Genomic DNA, 21,486 nt, shown 5'->3' on the forward strand with positions numbered 1-21,486 from the left:
TGGGTTGACTTCTGCCTTTGGGCTCTGCATTTAGGGCTAAGGCCCATATATTGTTTTCTCTGGGAATTTGTTTAAGTCATTTTCACTCTCTTACTTTACTTTGTACCCGACATCGTGGTGTATCTCTTTTATTCATCCTCTAAGCATTTGGGATATTTGTAGGAGTGACGTTATACTCTTTTATCCTCGCTTCTTATATTATATTGTGTGACATATCCTTTATTTAGCTTTATTAAATAAATGGGGTGTTACAATATTCTAAATAAATAATAAAAGTTATAAAATTTAAAAAGTTTTTATTATTATTTCCTAAACCTACTTATTCCCCCCCCCCCCCCCCCCCCCGAAAAATATATGTTCAAACATTGCTTGCTAATTTTGTGAGGCGATATTATACTCTTATTTAGCTGTTATATATATATATATATATATATATATATATATATATATATATATATATATAAATAAGATAATGTCAAGGAAGAATAATAAAAAGATAAAGATCACACAAATTTACATTCATAGTTTGATTATATTGAATTAAATTGTTTAACAAAACTTGATAAATCATAGTTAGAAATGTATTTGGCATGTAACATATAATACTTTATAAATATTCTTGAAAACTTATCAAGAAGAACCACAAATAGATATATAAATTTACTATATTACAACACCAAATCTAGGTGTTACAAATTGTCAGAAAGTTTTAGGTGAACTCGCCTACTAGTAATTACTCACAAGTTTCATTTGGTACAAATTTGTTCCATTCCCCATAGCTTTCATGTAAAGGGATATTTCAAACCTATGTATTCATTGCAAGATATTAACCTCACTTTTATTCATTGGTTATTTTGGATTCTTTATTTGCTATTTAATCTCATCTCAAATATGATGCTATGCACAATTAATTAGTCATCTTTTACATAATAAACACATAAGTTTGATTTTAACAAATTCATTGGTCTAACTGCCTTTTTTGCAATATGCTATTATTAATCAATTCTAAATAACTTATGACTAAGATATTTTTTTGAATGTTTTAATTTTAAAAAATTACATTAATTACAAATTTAAAAGCTATATAAGAAAAAGTAAAGGCTTCATAACACGAATGGAGGGCCAAGAAACCTGCAAATATTCCTTAAATTTCCTTTATTGAAAGCTAGACAACTAAGTGCATACTATTTGTTTCTCAACTGAAAAATATAAAAATATATACGTTATTAGCATAAAACACACGAAAGAAAATATTGATAGGAAAACATAAAGTTTTGATTTTAGAAAAGAAAATTAACTCTATTTCAAAATTAAAGTGTTGTCTTGGTCTGAAGGTAACCAAACACTGTGTCATTTAGTTTAGATGAAAAATGAAAAAAAAAATAATAATAAGAAGAAGTTTTAGATTGTTTAGTTTTTCTTACATTGAATATTTAATGAGATTTCCGTATATGAATTTTGGTAGTGAAGAGCAACAACGACAACCATCACACAAATATATACACGCACATAGCCACATCAGAAACGTAAGAATCTATATCTAGTACATACAATCATTAAATAACATAAATATATAATAATTTCATCTGAATCTCACTTCATAATAACCATTATTATATTTAATTCTTAAACTAACAATGACTTAAATCTCCAAAAAGTATTTCTTGAATGAAATTGCCTCACTTGATTGGCTTGATGTGACTCCGGTCTATCCACTCAAACTGTGTAGTGTAATGTCACTTGAGCGAAAATTTATATCCTTTCATTGTTTGATCGAGTGATAAGTTCAAATAAAATATACATTACTCTTAAATTCCTCCCTTCTCAAACTACAATTTATATTTATCAGCAAATTTAATTGCTAGTTTTTGTTAATGAAAATTTAATCCATAATTTTTTCTATCTTTTCTTGTGACCCCTCAAATTAATCTTATTCCAAATGTTAGTGGAAGAAGTTGAACTCACCATTTTTTTCACTTTTTTTTTTCAATTTTTACTATTAAACCAATCTTATAGCTTCCTAAAACTACAATATATAAATTCAGTGATATCCGATTGTAAAATAATAGAAATAAAAGTAGAGTGACCTAAATTAATCATTATTAAAGTGAGAAGGTTATAAATATCTAATATTTGCTTGAGATTTTGCTCCTAACCTGACGCTCAAGCGAAGAATCCAAAACACAATAATTTTTGCATAAAGTTTCAAACTCACCCAAATCAAAATTCAACCAAATAACCATTGTAATAAGTTGAAAACACACTTTTATACTCATTAAAAGCACTAATTTATTAAAACAATTAACAATACTCATTTTAAGCCTTTTAAGCCATTACCTAGCTTAAAAGTTCATATAACCATCCAAGTCAATTCAATACATAAATCATCAATTCAATATAATAATAATAATTATAATTAAATCAATAATTTAATATAGCTTGACATCTTATCTAAAAATTGATTATGATCTAAGTGATGATTACAAAAGTTGAAGTTTTATCAAGATCTATATAACCAAACCGTAATAAATTAAGAAATCACTGTTCAGTGCGAATACAAATTTAAATTAGGAGGTGTGAGGATTTGGAAGTAGTGGCAATGTTAATTAGTGAAATTAGTATTTTTTTTTTCTTAAAATAGATAAATATATGAATGTGATAAATACTTTTTTGGTCTGTAAGTTTAGTTAACCAATTCTTTTTACTATATATAATAAAAAAGTAATTATTGATTATAAAAAAATAATACTTTAAATAATAATTAATTTATTAAAATTGTAAATTTTCTAATTTACATGTTGAAACTCATTAATTAATTAATAATAATAACAATGTTATATTAAAGTTACCAAATAACTAATTTAATACCATTAATTTTTGAATAAAAGGATTAGGAAAACATGGTGGACTATCACAAAATCTTGTTTGTAATTAACTAATAACTATACGAAAATACCAGAAACGTTATAAGGCAATAATTAAAATATATAATCTTTTACTAATGTCTCTCAAATACCGTAGAATATTATCTTAGAAACGAAAATATTGCAATGAAATTGAACCCCACAGGTTGAGAAGATCATTGTCCTTTGATCAGGGTTTCCCTGTCACGGTCCACAAAAAGTTCGTGGCAATTTATTTCGAGTTTTGGGTTGTTCCCTAACCCATTTACAACCCAATGTCAACTTCGTAGTCTCTGTGACACCATGTGCTCTCTACAATCAATGCTCAATCTTCTCTCCTTCTACCTACGCGATACTCTTTCCTAAGATATCATTCTTTTTAACTGCATGCTGTCAACTTTCTTTCAGCTACCTAACTTCGTATACATTAATTCACCACTCAAAAATTTATTTCAAAATTACCGTTTTGGACTTCCACCATTCTAACTTCTCCTCTTTATTTTATCACTCTACCATGTCCTTCTGAATTATAGGATCCCACAACAAAACTAACAATGTTGAGCCAGTGCAGTCGCTGTTGCCATGATTGTGGAGTCGGAAATTAAGTATATAAAGAGATCATACAATTAATATATTTTCTGTCGATAAAAAAAAGGATATAAAGAGATCGCCAATGTCATCCTTGGATGTTATGATTATGGAAACCTTTTGTACATTGAACCAACTTAATTGTGCATCTGGTTCTTCAACTCTCGGCCATTACCAAAACCAAAAAAAAAAGTTGGTAAAATGAAATGGAAAGTGTTAGCATATGACATTTTTTTTTTGTTTTATGTTGAATTGATAGAAGATAAAAAGTCTTTTTTCGAATATGTTTTGTTACACTCTCCTTTTCTCAAGAGAGATATGAATATTATTTTGTGCACTCCTCTTCCCTGATATAACCTCATACATGATACTTCCACCAACCGCAATCATTGACACATGTGACCTCAATTACTTATGTATTTTTTTTGAAATATTTTTTTATAAAATTGAAATTATTTCTTCTTCGAAATTTTAAACCAATTGTAATCCACATCTTAAAAAATTTGTGTATTTAGATATTTTAATCAAAATTTGTTAAATTTATTTGATGTTTCAAATGTGTTTCTCAATCAACGTTGAAGTGACAATATGTCAAATAGTATAAATAACTCAAATGTTATCATGAAACGTATTTGAAACGTTAATAAAATTTAGTTAAAAAGACAAAATACACATATTTCTAAAGTTGAGACTAAATTTAGTTGAAGTTTCAAAGAAAGATTAATTTTAATGTTTAATAAAAATAAGGGACAAAAACATATTTAATACATTTTTTATGTGCAAAATTGAAATATTTCAAATACTTTTGTGTAATATAAATTTTGCAAATAAAAAAATAATACTTCACCTTTTTTTAAAAAAAATCTATAAAAGTGTGTTATCGTTAGAAAAACTACGGCTAAACATTTACCATCCCTCTAATAATAAATTACACCATTTTTTTCCTCTTCTTAATAAAGAAAGGTGATTAAACTACAAAAATAATAATTTTTAGGTAGGGTTATATTTGGTCTTTTTTTGGGAGTTTTAACCCCTAATGTGCTGGTGGTTTACAAAATCCCCAGTACTACCTACGGTTTCAAACTCCTGATATTGTCTGGGTTTCAAACCCACAGTACTGCTTAGGATTGCAAACCCCAGTACTATCTGGGGTTTCAAACCCCTAGTACTGCCTGGGGTTTCAAACTCTCAGTATTGTTGGGGTTTCAAACCCTTGGTATTATTTGGGGTTTCAAACTCCCAGTATTGTCGACAATGCTTATTATGGCATTGAACTTTACCATATGTGTGTTTCATTAATTTTATTGTAATGCTAAATGTGTAATTGAGACACTCTAGCTAACATAAGTGACTAAGTTGTTTCATGATCCATTAAAGTAAATACATTTACATCTTGCTTCATCACATGTGGATCTGAAAAATGGATCATCTTTACTCTTCAATTCTATACTTGTGCTACACCATTGATTATATACTTCAGATATACACACATTGCATACATAAAGTTTTAGATAAACCCGGTACTACTTGGGGTTTCAAACCCCCAATACTACCAGTAGTGCTTATTATGGCATTGAACTGTACCACAATGTGTTTCATTAATTTTATTCTAATGCTAAAGTTGTAACGGAGACACTCTAGCTAACGTAAGTGACTAAGTTATTTCATAATCCATTAAAGTAATACATTTACATATTGCTTCATCACGTGTGGCTCTGAAAAATTGATCATCTTTACTCTTTTATTTTATACTTGTGCTACACTATTGATTCTATACTTCAGATATACAAACATTTCATACATAAAGTTTCTAAAGTTCATTTGTATTTTAAATGGGTCATGTAATTATTTCTTAATTTTTTAAATCTACTATGCTATGGTAGTGACATCCATTGTAGTTAAGTGGGTGTTGTTCTACAATTTTGTGTTACATTAATGGGTCCAGTAATAAAACAATGTTAAAATTAGTTTAAAATTGCATAGATAGTTTGTGCACATACTCTCTAATGAATTAAGTTTTCAATAGTTGCAAGATCTAAAAAATCGGTTACAGAAGCCCCTAAAACAAACGGAGAGTTGTAGTACAAGACACATTGCAACAAACAATATGGAGAGTGAAACGGGAAATAGAGAAACCATAAAAAAAGAACAGCACAACCAAATCATTTAATTCATGTGCATGAATCAGGTAAAAATCTACAAAATATAATAATATAAATAACACGTCAGATGAGGTAAATAATTATATTTTATTAATCACTGCATTAATTGTTTGTTGACGCAATTGATTAACTTGAGCGTTGAAGTGTCTTCTATAGACACAACCTCACCCATTGTTAGGAGGATGAGTATCCAAGAAAAGAAGGGTGAGTACATAAAGATTGAAATTCGGCCGTGTTTGTGGAGTGTTCGCAAAATATATTTGATTTGTAAGAAAAAAAATTTAATTACTCGGATGGTCTAGCGGTGTGTCTATTTGGTATTCGCTCTTAAAAAAGTCTCAATTGCGTCCTAAGTTTTGAAAAGTGTCTCAATTAGGTCTCTTCTAGAAAAAATTATTAACATCGTTAATGACATGCTATGTGTCATTCTCTAGTTTTTTTTAATCTTTTTAAAAAAAATCATATTTTTTTAATTTTAATTTTCTTTGCAAAAACCTTTTGTTGTCACGTGTCAAGTTTCCTGTGTGATACGTGGCATTGTCAATGCCACATAGCAGAGCAATGCTATGTGTCAGTGTCATTGCCAAAAGTCATTCTATTTATTTCGATTTAGTCCCATATATGTCTCTTTTATTCAATTTAGTCCTCACTTTTGTGTTTGTAATTCAATTTTTTCCTAATTTTTTTTAATAATTGAAATTTATTTTTTTAATCCATTTTTTATAACATTAAAACTAATTAAGTATAAATATTTTTACAAAATTAAGTACTGATATTTATATTAAATTTTAGCGATAAAAGAAATTATTTACAAAATATGGATTAATAATATACAATAATGTAATATGTTAAAAATTCATTTTTAATAAAAAATATTACTATAACATTTATACAAATTGTGCCTTCCTGGACGGAGAAGATATCCAATAAACTGAGGTATTCAATAGACCAAGGAATTAGGTGACAATTCAAGTCAAAAAACATGTCTCCAATGGGCCGAGGTATCATAGAAATCTCCGATAGACCGAGGTATCACAAGGACTCTCCAATAGGCTAAGATACTAGAGATATTTTGAGAATATTACAAGATTTTAATAACCAACTATTTTATCTTTGTAACCTACTTTCGGTAAATATAAACCGATGTATGAAATGTTATTAATCATCATGTATTTTCTTTTAGGTAGATAGGTTTAGGTATACCTACAAATTTGTAACCGATTTACCTATAAATAAAGCATTAACTCCCATGGTCAAGGGACATATATAACTATTTTGGCATAAGTGCTATTTCTGAAGGTTGAGATACTTATTTATTTTTGTTTTCAGGTTAAGGTTCATTCAGACCTTTGCTGAAACACCTATAATAAATTTGGTCTAGAATTGGAGTGAGACAATATTGCTCTATTTTGAAAAAAAAAAATGAGTGACTATATTGCTATATTAGTATAACATTTTTTTAACACTAAATTTTAATATAAAAATCAATAATTAATTTTATAAAAATATTTATACTTAATTATTTTTAATCTTATAAAACATATATATATATATATATATATATATATATATTTCAATTATTAAAAAAATTGGATAAAATTGAATCAAAGAGATAAAAATAGAGACTAAATTGAATCGAAGGCACGTATATGAAGACTAAAGTGAAATCAAGATAAATTTGTCTTATCGTGGCATTGTTCTACCACGTGATACTGATAATGTCATGACGTGTCACATCATAGACTTTGACATGTGACAACAAAAAATTTTGCAAAAAAAAATATTATAAAAAATTAGAGAATGACATGTGTCAAGCCATTGACGATGTTAATTTTTTATTTTTTGAAAAATATTTAATTGAAATATTTCTAAAAATTGAGATTGACAATTTTTAGAAGCGAATATCAAATTGAGAAACATTTACTCTCATGGGAACCATCTTAATAATTAAAAAAAAAACAAAGAGAACTGAATTCTCAATGCTGGATTTAAATATTAAAGAAGGAATATATTTATTTGAGCGAGTTATTTTAAACAGTTTTATAATGAGAGAATAAAAAAGTCTCAAATTATCATATTATACACACAATCTTCCGCATGATCTCAAATCAATCGCCAATCAAGTCATCTCACAAAACTTTTCGCCGCGACTGTGAACGCTGCACCTCATCCAGACTAAAGGGGGCAAAGGTTGGAACAAATGCAATTGAAAAGACATTCCATTTGATAAATTTAGTAAGAAAAAATGGTTAATTATGTTTTTCGTCCCTCAAGTATATTGCGATTTTGTTTTTAGTCTCCCAACTATCGTTTGCTCCAATTTGGTCCCTTATGTTTTGAAACGATCGGAAATGGTCCTCATTTTTGGACGCCGTTAGTTGTGTTTGACACATGACAAACGGACTGTCACGTCTGAATCCCGTTTTAAGCTGTGTAATAAATTTTATGTTTGGTGCACGTGTTAATTAAAGATGAAGAGAATGAAATAAGAGAGGGGTTGAAAGAAGTTTGAAACCCTAAAATTTAAAATTCAGAATTGGGGCTTCGTGATGGTGAGGAAGTGTTCCAATTTGAAAGCATATTGTGTTACTCTTCGGACTTCTGAAAGCGAACCTTGGTGTGTTCATTTTTCTCAGAATAATAGCAGTAACCAAATAAATCTTACTACTGGGTGGAAGAGTTTTGTAGAAGATAATAACTTGGAACTACGAGATGTATGTGTTTTTTGTTGATCTGATTTTTGTTGGTGTTTTAGATCATTCAATTCCTGAATGCAATGAGAGGGAGTTAGAGAATTACTTCAGTGTCTGCATCAAACCTACAGATTTATATACTATGGTAGAATTAATTAGAATCAAATTTTAGAAATGCAAACTTTTTCTGTGCATTATGCAGAATCTTCCAAGGATTTTCTTCAAACACCATGATATTCTTCATTCAAATGAAGTGACCCTACAAGTTGGGGAGAGAACATGGAAGGTGAAGATAGATTCTTATTGTAAAGTCTCATGTGGTTGGTGTGTTTTTATCAGAGGAGGCGAATTGAAGCCTGGAGATGTTTGTCGCTTCGAGTTTATTGATAAGAAGAAGATTGTGTTTCAACTTACCACCACGAAGCCCTTCTGAAATTTAAATTTTAGGGTTTCAAACTTTTTCCAATCCCTCTTTTATTTCATTCTCTTCATCTTTAATTAACTTGTGCACAAAACATAAAATTTATTACACAACTTAAAATGAGATCCAGACGTGACAGTCTGTTTGTCAGGTGTCAAACACAACTAACGACGTCCAAAAATGAGGACCATTTTTTATCGTTTCAAAACATGAGGGACCAAATTGGAACAAACGTTAGTTGGAGGACTAAAAACAAAATCACACAATACTTGAGGGACGAAAAACATAATTAACCCTAAGAAAAATAAATGATAATTAGCATAAATTTCTCTCAGAAATCAGTTTCCGGAACCAAAGAAGAAAAATTGCAACCTCTCAAAGAATCAATGAAACCCATCAGTTGTCTGTTCTAAATACAACATTCAGAAAACTCTTATAAATTATCTTATATACAAATTAATTTTAACTTACAAAAAATAATTTCAGTTTTTTATAAATTTTTTAATAATTTTGTTTTTTCAAATACCTCGATATGATTGAAATATACATAAACTCACGTTCATAACTTCTAAAATACATATTGGACTTTTTTTTGTGTGTGTCGAAGAACATTGTTTATAAACAAGTTTGAATTTTGGTCTAAACTCTTGGAATGAATCTTAATATTGCATATCTGTACGAGGTTGTTGTCGTTTTGATGAAGGCTTTCCATCTCTAGAGAACAAAGACATGGAAGAAGTGACACCCAGTGTATAACCTTCTATTATTCAGGATATCACAAATAACATTAAAACTATCAATTAGAAAGCCAAAAAGCAGAGAGGGTAATTTGGAAGAGACAGAGAAAAAAAGAAATAAAAAAAGAAGATATTATCACTGGCATTGGTGTTGGCCCCATGCTCTCTATGTTTGTGATAAAACTTACTTGGTTGAGTCGCAGAGAAAGAGGTGTGGAAGGTGAAACATGGTCTACCTGTTCCCTCATTAGAGCTTCCCTTAAAGTCATTTTGGTCTTGTTCTTTTTTCTGTGAAGATGATCTATGAGAGAAGACGTGCTGATATTGTCGACAAAGATTGTCTTTTCTAAATAGTTTCTGATATCCAATTAATGGAGGATGGCTCCATGTAAGCGTATGAAAATGGTTCACTCCATGAAGAAGGACCCACCATTTTTACGCATGTTACCACGCCTCTTGCATTGAGTAAGCCATTTTCACATGCTTTCATGGAGTTATCTTCCATTAATTATCACCAGATACTATTTTCGAAAAGACAATTCCTGTGGACAATGTATGGTTAACAGTACAAATTAAGAAAAGTTCAGGATGTACACCTTTGTCTGTTAAAACCATGGCAATTGCTTTGCAACTTGTCCTGAATCATTTAAGACATGCACATTGTGCATCGATGAATAAATATGCCAAAATCACTCCATCTATTCTTTTCTAGTCTTTGTCAGGGAGAAGAAAGGGTTTAAAACTAAACCTAATAAAAAATTAACATAAATTCAACCGGAAGTTCCACCGGCAGCAATATTTTGTACTCAATAATTTGATGACTCAAGTAAATCTTCACCTTTAACAGGGGCTATAGTTTCAGTTAAAAAATCTTCATTTCTGGTTGTCCCTTATATGTTTGCTCTAAACTTTTTTCAAACCAAAAAAAAAAAAAAATACTGAATTTAGAGATTACGAAATGGGTGAAGACCAATTCCGAAAAACAGGTAAGTAGTTTTTTTATGTACTTTTGTATTTGTTTCAGCACCTGATATTAAAAGGTACGGGTGTCTTCCTTCTTTAATCAATATAGGTATCTATTTATATATTAAAATAATATTATGAACGAGTTAAAATTAGTTTTAATGAATCTTTTAACTTTCACAAAAAAACATGTGATTTATTAAGCACATACTAGTCAATATAACTAATATATATATATATATATATATATATATATATATATATATATATATATATATATATATATATATATATTTAGAATAACTATTTATTGAAGATCAGTTTTAAGTTTAAACATAGAAACTAAAACTTCTTATGGGTTTTGTTTGACTACTCAAATATACATATTATTTAACAATCTTCTAAGCAATCTTATTAAAACCAATTTCAGAAGGTAGATAGAAGACTAAGAAATTATAGAGAAAAATAGTTTAGAAAGAATGACTGAGTTTTATAAATAAGTAACTATATGAGCTCTATACTATGAGATTAATGTCATGATGAAGCATTAATGTCATCACATTTTTGTATGTTTGGTTTGTAATGAAATAGAAACTAAGACGATTTCAGAAACCAAATCTACACTAATCATGATGATGACATGATAATTGCTTGGACCTGACTCCCTATGGTGGTATATATTATGATTGTTACTCAATTGTCCTTTTGCAGAATTATATGGTATAACACAACAATGTTTTAGGAGCTTACAAAAGTCATTTACATTAAATAAGGGTTGGTCAAATGAGTCTATTGTAAGTGATTCATACTGTGCTCGCATAAAAAAGTTTATAATTCCAAAACATTAAAATACAATATATTTAAATTATTTGTAATTTTTTTATTTGTCAAATATTTCATCTGAACAGAGTAATCTTACACTTTTATCTTCTTGTTTTAACAAAATTATTAAATTTTTCTTTTAAAATAAAATTCCATTTTAAATTGCAAATTTTGTGATTAAACGTCACAAAAAAATTAGTCAAATTTAAATATTTAAATAATATTCAATAATTTTTTGTCAATATATATGTGTATAAAAAAAACTGAAAATTTGTAAAAATTTAATTATTTTAATAAAATTTAAATTTTATTGTTTTAATTGTTTGAAATATCTTCTAACAAATTTTAAATTTCAATTTTTTTGCTATTTTTTCATCCATTAAGCAATGTTACTTAAATAAAAAATTTATTAAATGGATAAATATATTTTTAGTTCATAAATTTGGATGTAAAATTAAAATTTGTTCTCTATTTCAAACTTTGATATATTTTGATAATTAAATTTTAAAAATAAATAAATATAACCATTTTAATCATAACTTAAATGTTAATATAAAACATATTTTACACGTAAAAGAAATATAATTAAATTAAAATAATTATATTGACTCATATTTTAAAAGTTTAAGGATTAAAATGTATCAAAATTTTGAAAAAATAATAAATTCTAATTTTAAATTCAAATTTAAATACTATGAGTTATATAGTTAACTCTATTAAATAAATGAATTGTTTTTTTTAGTTACCTCATCTTAAAGAACTTTGCACCATCATCGAATTGACCCAGCTCGGACCAGCGGCACTACACGAGACATACCGTCTGATAAGAAAACAATTGAACATAAAGCAGTGCAAGCTCTCTTTGGTGATTCCCTAATAAAGGGGAAATTAAGCAAATAAGATTAATGGTTGAAAGTTGAGAGAACGGGCCAATGGAGTACAAAAGTGAAGAGATAAAAGGTTTTATCGTAGTTTCCTTAGAAAAAGACTTCCGGAGACAACCATTTTTTAAGGTCAAATCAATGGTAGATCTTCAGGTCAAAATTTTGGAAGCGTTAAAATTTTGGTTGAATTATATTTTTAGTTTATTTTTTTGTTTAAGATGTTTATCTAGTTTTTTTAAGTTCCAATTTTTTAAAAATTAATGTATTTTGATCTTTATTGTTAAATGTTAATTTTTTTTTTGAAACGAAAGAAAGATTTTTCATAAAAAAGTGACATTAGGATTATATCAATTATACCACCCAATCAAACAATCATCCTTATTTACAACTTCAATTTTGATAAAAAATTTGATTCAAGAAATTTAACGAAAATGAAAAAATTACATTCTTTTTTCAAAAATTAGAACAAAATTGAAACAAAAATAAATAAAAAAATAGATCAACTTGATATTTTCGAACGAAAATAGGAACCAAAAGAGTAATCTCAAAATTTTTACATAAACTAGTAGAAATATCGTATTTTCTTTTTTCATGATAACAAAAAATAATAAAAAATTATGATTATTGTTATTATTATAATTATAAAATTAAATATAAATCATTTTTATAATTTTACTATAATTAATTTTCATTTATAAGGATTAAGTTTAAAAAAATCAAATAAAAAATGGTTAAATTACACAAATAATTATTTAAAAAATAATATTAATAAAATAATTATTTTTATTTAAAAAATTAAAATATAAAATTAAAAAATAAATGTGAACAATCCAAAAAAAAAAACCTTTTCCTTATATATAAATATAGATGTATACAAATTTATTAGAATGTCAAATATATGAAATATATTACAAATATTAAATTTTTAAAAAATATATTAAAATTATATATTAACATATATAAATATAAAAGAAAAATTGGGGAAGTCATGAAGGTCTACCACCGGGTCAAATAGTAACTAAAACAATAACAAGATGAATCACTCATTATCATATTCTTATTAAAAGTTACTGATAATATAAATATTACAAATACATGTGTTCATTTATTTGTTCACCTTTTTGTGATATGTTTGGTTTTGAAGAAAGAAACAGAGATAACGAAAATAGAAAAAGAAAAGTTGAAAAATAAAAAATAGGTAAAACAGGAAACTAAGGCAGTGTTTGTTTAAGGACAAATTCTCGTCGAGCGTAAATTTACGATTAAAGTTCAAACATCGATGCATTTTCACACGAAAAATTAGATAAATTTCTTTTGTGAACTTTCTTCACACTAATAAGAATATTTGTGAGGAAAGTCTATTAAAATAATACATATTAGCTTTCCTTCCACCATTAGCTTCTGCGTTTGTTCACACATCCTTTTCGTACAAGAGCATGAAATTTATGAAAAATATATAACTTAGGAGATAATTATTTTTGTTAAAAATTAAGATATTTCTATATGTGAGTAAATGAGTCTTCAAAATAAGGTTATAAAGTGTTAAATTTTTTTAAAAATAGATTATTATATCCATCAAATCATTTATAAATTTTCATTCTAACCTTTTTTATCCATTTTTCCAAATTTTTTCATTCAAACAATACTACAATCTTTCTTTCGTCTTCTCAAATTCATTTCCTCACTCTCTTTCAAATTTATTACCCAATCCAAAAAGCATTTTTGTTGTTTGGTAAAAGTAATAAGAAATCGAGTTATATAATTTGATTTATTTGATAGAAAGTGAAGAGGGACATAAATGTAATATAAGAAATAATGTATTAGGTTGTTCTATACTTTCCAAAAGTCAATGGGAAAGTACGGAAAATTTCCGTGCCACGGACTCCAATTGAATCACCAAATGATGGAAACAGAAACAGAACAGTAACACAAAATCTCACCTAAAAACAAAGAATCTCGTGAATGGGTCCCGTTAGTGGAAAATAAAGAAAAAAAAGTCATCAATCTTAATTTTTTCTACTTCATTAGTTAGGCATGCTTATAGAAAGAAAAATACATAATAATATTTATTTTCATAATTGTTGATAAAAAGGATGATGATAAAATTATAAATAAAATTATCATGATTAAGGAGAAGAACTACTAGAAGCCATTTCCTCTGATCCATAATTAAAGTACATCTATTTTCTTTTACTAATTTTAATGTGAGAAGACATTTTTCTTTAATAGTGCTTTAACTTCATTTAAGTTCTTCAATACCTTTCTAATTTCTAAAATTTTATAAACAACACCTCTTCAAATGTAACACTTTTACATGTGAGTGTGTGCATCCTTGTGTGTATGCATATATGTTGCCAATACGGAATTAATTTATTTCTTTAAATTAATATTTTAATATTATTTTTTTAAAATAAATTAGACAATCATAAATTGATTTGTTTTCCTTAAGTCTAGATTCAAATTATAGGATATTTTATAATTGTGAGTAATAATTATTGCAAATATTTTTAGCATTATTTATAGAGACAATAACAATAGTGAGAAGCATCAAACTATTTTTCATGACATGGTATGAGCCTAAACTATGATTTTTTTGTTCTTTTTTAGGGCTTTCCTGGTTTCGTAGTTCTTGTTCCTAGTTTTGTGGTGTCCGTGACCTCGCTCATCGTTCTTGTTCTTGTTCGCAATCCCAATTTGTTGTCTTTGTTTGTGGTTCTGAGCACGTTCTTTGTTGCATTTCTGTTCACAATTCTATTGTATGCATGTATTATGTGTATATCTATAATAGATTTTGGCCTTAAGACCAAGTTCTATTTAGCTATATAAACACCTTCAATTCTCTTTGACTTAAGGTTTTGTGTTAAAACTAAAAAAGGTTGAGCAGTTGACATGAATAGTATAATAACCAATTCATTCTAATTTGACATATCTTATCGTAATGGGTAAATATTATAAATGAGAACAAACGTCACTATATAAGTCAATATATTTTAATTATAATTAGGTGAAAAAGTAAATATTATAGATATCTATGTTTATATTTTATCGTATAAGCATCATCATTGTAAATATTATTAAAGTATGAGTATTTTTAAGTGCTTTCTGTTTGATTTATTTATGTATTCATGAAATACACTTAAACTTGCTTCCCTTTTAATAATATATAGGATAAGTAATTTACTTCAAAAGAGATAAATAAAATTTGAGTCACAAAAAAACATGGTTGAAGCTTGATTTTTTAATTAACTAATTTTGTAGACATTTAGGTTGGAATGATATATTCAATCATGTGAAGGGTATATAGAGATCATGAAATTATCATGTCATTATATCGGATGATTTAGTTTAAGTTGGATTCTTATATTCGGAAATGATCATATTTTATAATTATATAATTAAACTTGAAATATATAAAATATCATATATATATATATATATATATATATATATATATCCTATTTATATTTTATTTTTAATTACATTTTAAAATTAAGAAAAAATATTTAAATGTTAAAAAAAATAACTATATACACATCTCATTCAAACTATATAGATCACTGATATTTTTTAACAACATAATATCATACAAACTATCCATTATTTTTTATCTCATCATTATTAATTTTATATCTTTTAAAAGGACAATGATATTTTGACTACTAAACTTTGACAACCTTACAAAAAAAAAAAATGAAAAAACCACTTAGAAGGTGACACCTAAGGTTGTAAGAGAAAGTTGTCAAAATATAGTAGTCAAAAAATCATTTTCCCTTTTAAAAATATAAAGATACCTTCTTTCCTACTAGTTATTATAAAATAAATTTAATGCGGCCATAATTGTGTCAATATATGTAATGGGACATAGCAAGTACTAAGCATGCATATAAATGTTTAAACTAGGCCTGCATATAAATGTTTAAACTAGGCCTTTCACTAAACACTGTCATCAAACAAATAAGGCAAGACTTTATAAATTAATTATAAAGTCATCAAACTCAACTTTATTTCCTCCTAGAAATATTATTTAATCTAAAATTACCATTATAATTGAGGTTTTCAAATAATATTAGTAAAGTTATATCAAACATTATTACAAATATTGACATCTTAATTATGTTGATACTTCAAAGTTTATCAATCATTTGTCATCACATAAAAAAAATAAAATAAAAGAATACAAAATATGATAACCACACCAAATTCACCATAAAATTTATATTTCATCATAAAATAATATTGTCTTAAGGTGTCAATAATTTGAGTTTTATTACATTGTTAATATTTAAAATATTAATTGTAGAATATTTTTCAAAACTTAAAATGTACACACTAATGTCATTAAATGTACGATAGTGAATTGATTACATTATCTATACAATTAAAAAAAATATTAATTGAGAAATTACATAATAATTTCTCATCATAAATATCTGGTTGAATTCACTTTCACCTTCTTTTTTTCTTACATTTTTTTTTTCAAAAGAAATACTGTATTTTTGAGAATGATTTTTGTACTTATGGAATTTAATTAGTTGATTTATACACAAATTTCTTTAACTTTAAATATTTATTTATAATACTCACATCAAAATATTAATAGAGGCTCTTCGAATAAAGTCTCATTAAAAATGCTTTTAAAGTGTATACCAATACGCGTTTTATGGTTGATGGAACGATGATGGTTTGCTTTGTGTCAGCCATTATCTTAATTTGTGTCAAACGTTGCTGACTAAGTTAACACATTCGAATCACTCTACCGTACGCTTCTTTATTTTAAGCAAAAGTGAAGCATCTTTTGGTAGTGCTCTTGACTATAGATATCTTCTATTCCAGGTGTTAATTATTAGTGCCAAAAGCAATGCACGAAGTTGCAACGAAGAAGCAGAATTATGCTAGCTATGTTGTGAGATAACTTAGAGAAACTTAGAAACGAGGAATTTGGTGGCTGGTGGAGGCATATACCAAAATAAAAGTGGTGCGAAGGGTCAATTACATATAATTATTCTGCGAATGCGATTTTGTTTTGTGTGGCCGCCAAAATATAGTGCTTTTGTCATAGTAACATGCTGAATTAGGTTGTTACTATTATTCGTGCCAACCAAATATAACAGTAGTTTGGCTAATTGAGTTAGAACTTACACTATGAAGCAAGCATTAGAACAATCTTGATTAAGTAAGACTTATATTTGACTTTTCATTTCTAAGCCATAACGTCTCCCATTGTTTACTCTCCTAAAACATCAAAATATAACTACTCATAAATTCTCTGACGAATAATCTACCCTAACATGATTCTCTAAGTAGTTACATACAATTATAAAAACTATGAAAGAAAATAAAGATGTACTAGTAAAATAAAGAGAGGATCTTTAACATGTGTAAAAAGAAGTAAGGGATTGAGAAAGAACATTCCAGATGTCTGTGTAATATGGTACACTCATCCGTGTACAATCCGTGTTCCACTGAGGTTCAGTGCACTATGTTTAGTAATAAAAAAAAAATGGTTAGTGCACTAAGATGTTGGCCGTACATGTTCATTTTCTTACTCAGTCATGTGTTTAAGGGGAGAATGCAATTGGGCCAGCACAGATATCCACCAATTTGGTACTTCAACAAGGGTACTAGATCATTCATATTGCTCGTTGCATGCTATAAATATGGTCGTAGAAGACCCTTCTACTATAGCTGCTGAATAATCAAAAGGAAACAAAACAATGGAATCAACGCATGTAATATCCATTACTGACAATGTTGCTCCAAGGAAGAATACTACTAAAACGTTTAAATTTTCACTTCCACCGGTTTTTTCCCGTCTTAGAGAAAACAAAATCCATCTCTGGGATAAGCAAATGAAAGACGCTAAAAAAATTATCCACAGCATCAAAGTTGGAATCTCCCTTGTTTTGATTTCACTTCTGTACCTCTTGGATCCTCTTTACGAGCAAGTAGGAGAAAATGCTATATGGGCTATCATGACTGTGGTCGTCACCTTCGAATTTTCTGCAGGTAAACTTTCATCAGTAACACAGATTAAGATAGGTTCAAGTTTACTCATTACTGTCATGGCTTTGTAACCTGGTTATTGAATCTTTATGTATATAAGCTAATTTTATTAACATGCAGGAGCTACTCTAGGCAAAGGCTTAAATCGCGGAATAGGAACTATATTAGGAGGTGGACTGGGTTGCATGGCAGCAGTTTTGGCTCAAAATATTGGTGGAGTTGGCAACTCGATTATAATTGGTGCTTCTGTATTTATATTTGGTAAGTTTCTGATATAAAACCTCTGAACTTTTGGTTTTTTCTTTTCAAATTGTTGTTACAGTTTGTGTTTGATAAAAACAATGGTAAAAAGTTTCGGACAAATGCAGTTGAAGAAACCTTTCAAATGCAACAGTATGAAAACTTTTAAGTTGGACAGTGTTGATAGATTTTCCAAAGATTTGGAGCAATATTTAATTATAAAGTGACTAGCTTTAAGCAGTTAGTGACACTTTAATTTCAGGGACAATTGCAACATATTTTCGACTATTCCCCAGCGTGAAGAAGAGATACGATTACGGAGTGATGATTTTTATTCTGACTTTTAGTTTGATTGTGGTGTCTGGTGTGCGCACCGAAGATCAGAAAGTTTGGGAAATAGCAGTTGAACGGCTTTTAACAATCGTGATGGGTTTCGTTGTGTGCATTTGTGTGAGCTTCTTGATCTTCCCCTTGTGGGCCAGTGATGAACTTCATGATTCCATTGTCTCTAGATTCCAACACATTGCCAATTCATTACAAGGTAGCAGATGTTTAGTTTTTTTTTTTTTATATAGTACAGTAAATTTTCGCACTCAACTAGAATAAATCAGTGATTAAAAAATGTCATATGTGACAATGTATTTAGCTTTAACATATACTTTTAAATATATATATATATATATATATATATATATATATATATCGATATCTAAAGAAAACTCTAATGTCTAATAACAACATACTTTGGATACTTGGATTCTTATTATAAATTTTTATCGAGATGTTTAAAATCATGAATAACTATGATACTGATGGAAGAAAAAGAAAGTTAAAATAGATGATTAGGAATAAAGTTATTTAGATTAACACCTGGGAGGTAACAGAGACTCGTAAGTTAATTAATTTTATCATTGATTGATATGTGACACTTTCAACTTATCAATAAATAAAATATTGATGGTATTTGTATTAAACAACTTCCCTCTTTTATTTTTAATATAATTCTTCACTAACTTTATTAAAAAAATATTATAAAAAAATCCTTGAATAATAATTAATTAGTTATTATAATAATTAATTAGATATTAATTTATAAATTAAAAATTAATAATAATAAAATAATATCAAAAAATTATAATCAATCTCTAAATTAGTTTTTGACTATTTTTTCTAATCATATTTTTAGTCATTAAAATGGGTTATTATTTAAGTGTTTTTGTTACAGTGAATTTTTTTTTTCATATATAAATTTAATATTTTATATATTTTAGTATTTAAATTTTTTGTATATCTATTTTGGTATTATTTAAGTGTTTTTTTTAGTGATTTTGTTTTTCATATATAAAATTAATATTTTAATATTTTAAAATTTTAGTATTATTCATCCCATTTTAGAAATGACATTTAAGATATGTAAGTGTTGTATTTGTCGTAACATAGGGTGCATGGAGGAATATGTCAAATTCGTTAGTGAAAAAGAAAATAAAAAGCCTGGTGCTAGCTTCAGTGTTTGCAAGTCGTTGTTGGACTCCAAATCAAAGGACGAGGTGCTGGTACGTATTACGTATACATTCTGAAATTCAGGTTTCATGTTCAGTGATACAAGTAAATAATGATAGTACATATCCGATGTTTCAGGCAAATTTTGCAAAATGGGAACCCTGGCATGGAAAATTTGGATTTTTCTATCCTTGGGAGAAGTACCTAAAGATTGGAGACGTTCTTCGAGAATTAGCTGCAATAACTCTTGCTTTGGGAGGGTGCTTCCAAGCCTCAGAAACGGTAGGTATTTAGGAATACCCAATCATTAATAATATTGAGAACTATTTTTGTTATTTGTGTTGAAATGGTTCTTTGGTTAATTAGGCCATGAAAATGGAAGCAGTGAGTGAAAGTGTTGAAAGGGAAGCATGTGAGGCAATTGGGTCAGGAATTGTGTGGAGTCTGCAAGAACTTGGGGAGAGCATGAAGCAAATGAGGAAGTGTGAGGCTGACATATCAGAAATGTTGAAGACAGTGAGAGAAGAGATAAGCTTGGTGATTTCTACGTCGAAAATGGCAGCAATTGATAACATGGATGCAGTTGCAGTGGCGAGCTTCGTGTTCTTACTGAAGAAAGTGGTGGAGAAAGTAGAAGAACTTACCAAAGAGGTGGAGCAACTAGGAGACCTTGCTGCTTTTCCTGCTCATTCAACTCTAGTCTAGATGCTATATATGCTATGTCCGTTACATTATTATATGAACTTTGCACATAAATATAGGTTTTTTTTTTTCACCAATGAAGGAGATTCAAAAGGAAATTTTATATTTATCTTCAATGTTCTCAAACTCCAGAATTTACCTAAACTTGTAAAAGCTCTGAAAATTCGATTTATAGACTCGTAAAAGTTTGAATTTATTTCACATAAAAATAATAATTTGTATAAATAACATACTAATTTAAATAAGTGCATAAATATTGTAAAATAAATATTCAAATATCAAGACATAAATTCAAATTTCAAGTTTCGATGTGTAATTCTTTAATCACATCATGATCTTAATCCAACTCTTCTCTAGATGAAAGTTATGCATTTTTATTGGTACCAAAAGTTATGTTATCAAAATCAAGAACATCTAGAATTGGATTTGTTGTTGCTCCATCTAAGTGAACATTTTCACCATCATTCTCACCTTGAGCTTGCTCAATCTTAACATCATTTGTGTTTTCAGTTATCCATTCATCATCTGATTCAATCCTCATCAAATGGAAGAACAATAGTTTCTCTAATTTGTCTACTCTTCAACTTCAAATGATACATAACATAAACTAAATCATTCATCATTTTCTAATGCAAACCATTCTTTCTCTTTGTATGAACCTAAAGTTAAATATGAAATTGTAGTAAAGATATAAACCGAATAAGTGAAAGTCATTGTAGGTTTTACAAATGAGTTCACCAATCTATAGACCACTATAAGAGGGGTAACAACTTTGAGGCATATGTAGAGACATTCTTCCAAAACTAGTTACTAGTGATAAGATGGTGGTTTGTGGCCAACTCCATACTTAGTAATATTATTTCACACA

At 27.9% G+C, this 21,486-nt stretch overlaps 1 protein-coding gene across 1 annotated transcript; it reads left to right on the plus strand.

The window, feature by feature from the left end:
* Positions 1-17,871: 17,871 nt before the first annotated feature.
* Positions 17,872-20,757, plus strand: LOC114192345 (aluminum-activated malate transporter 14-like). Its single transcript, XM_028082040.1, has 6 exons — positions 17,872-18,179; positions 18,297-18,437; positions 18,679-18,957; positions 19,857-19,969; positions 20,055-20,198; positions 20,283-20,757. Exons 1-6 carry the CDS (start codon positions 17,888-17,890, stop codon positions 20,619-20,621), a joined length of 1,308 nt encoding a protein of 435 aa, XP_027937841.1. The 5' UTR covers positions 17,872-17,887; the 3' UTR covers positions 20,622-20,757.
* Positions 20,758-21,486: the final 729 nt, after the last annotated feature.

This window comes from Vigna unguiculata, chromosome 7, assembly GCF_004118075.2.
Source record: "Vigna unguiculata cultivar IT97K-499-35 chromosome 7, ASM411807v1, whole genome shotgun sequence".
NCBI lineage: Eukaryota > Viridiplantae > Streptophyta > Magnoliopsida > Fabales > Fabaceae > Vigna > Vigna unguiculata.

Bases quoted from the DNA above. Each gene is read 5' to 3' on its own strand.
- LOC114192345 (XM_028082040.1), top strand. From the start codon at position 17,888: ATGGAATCAACGCATGTAATATCCATTACTGACAATGTTGCTCCAAGG. The intron at 18,438-18,678 runs GTAAGTTTCTGA...CTTTAATTTCAG, and splicing joins TGCTTCTGTATTTATATTTG to GGACAATTGCAACATATTTT. The intron at 19,970-20,054 runs GTACGTATTACG...CCGATGTTTCAG, and splicing joins AATCAAAGGACGAGGTGCTG to GCAAATTTTGCAAAATGGGA.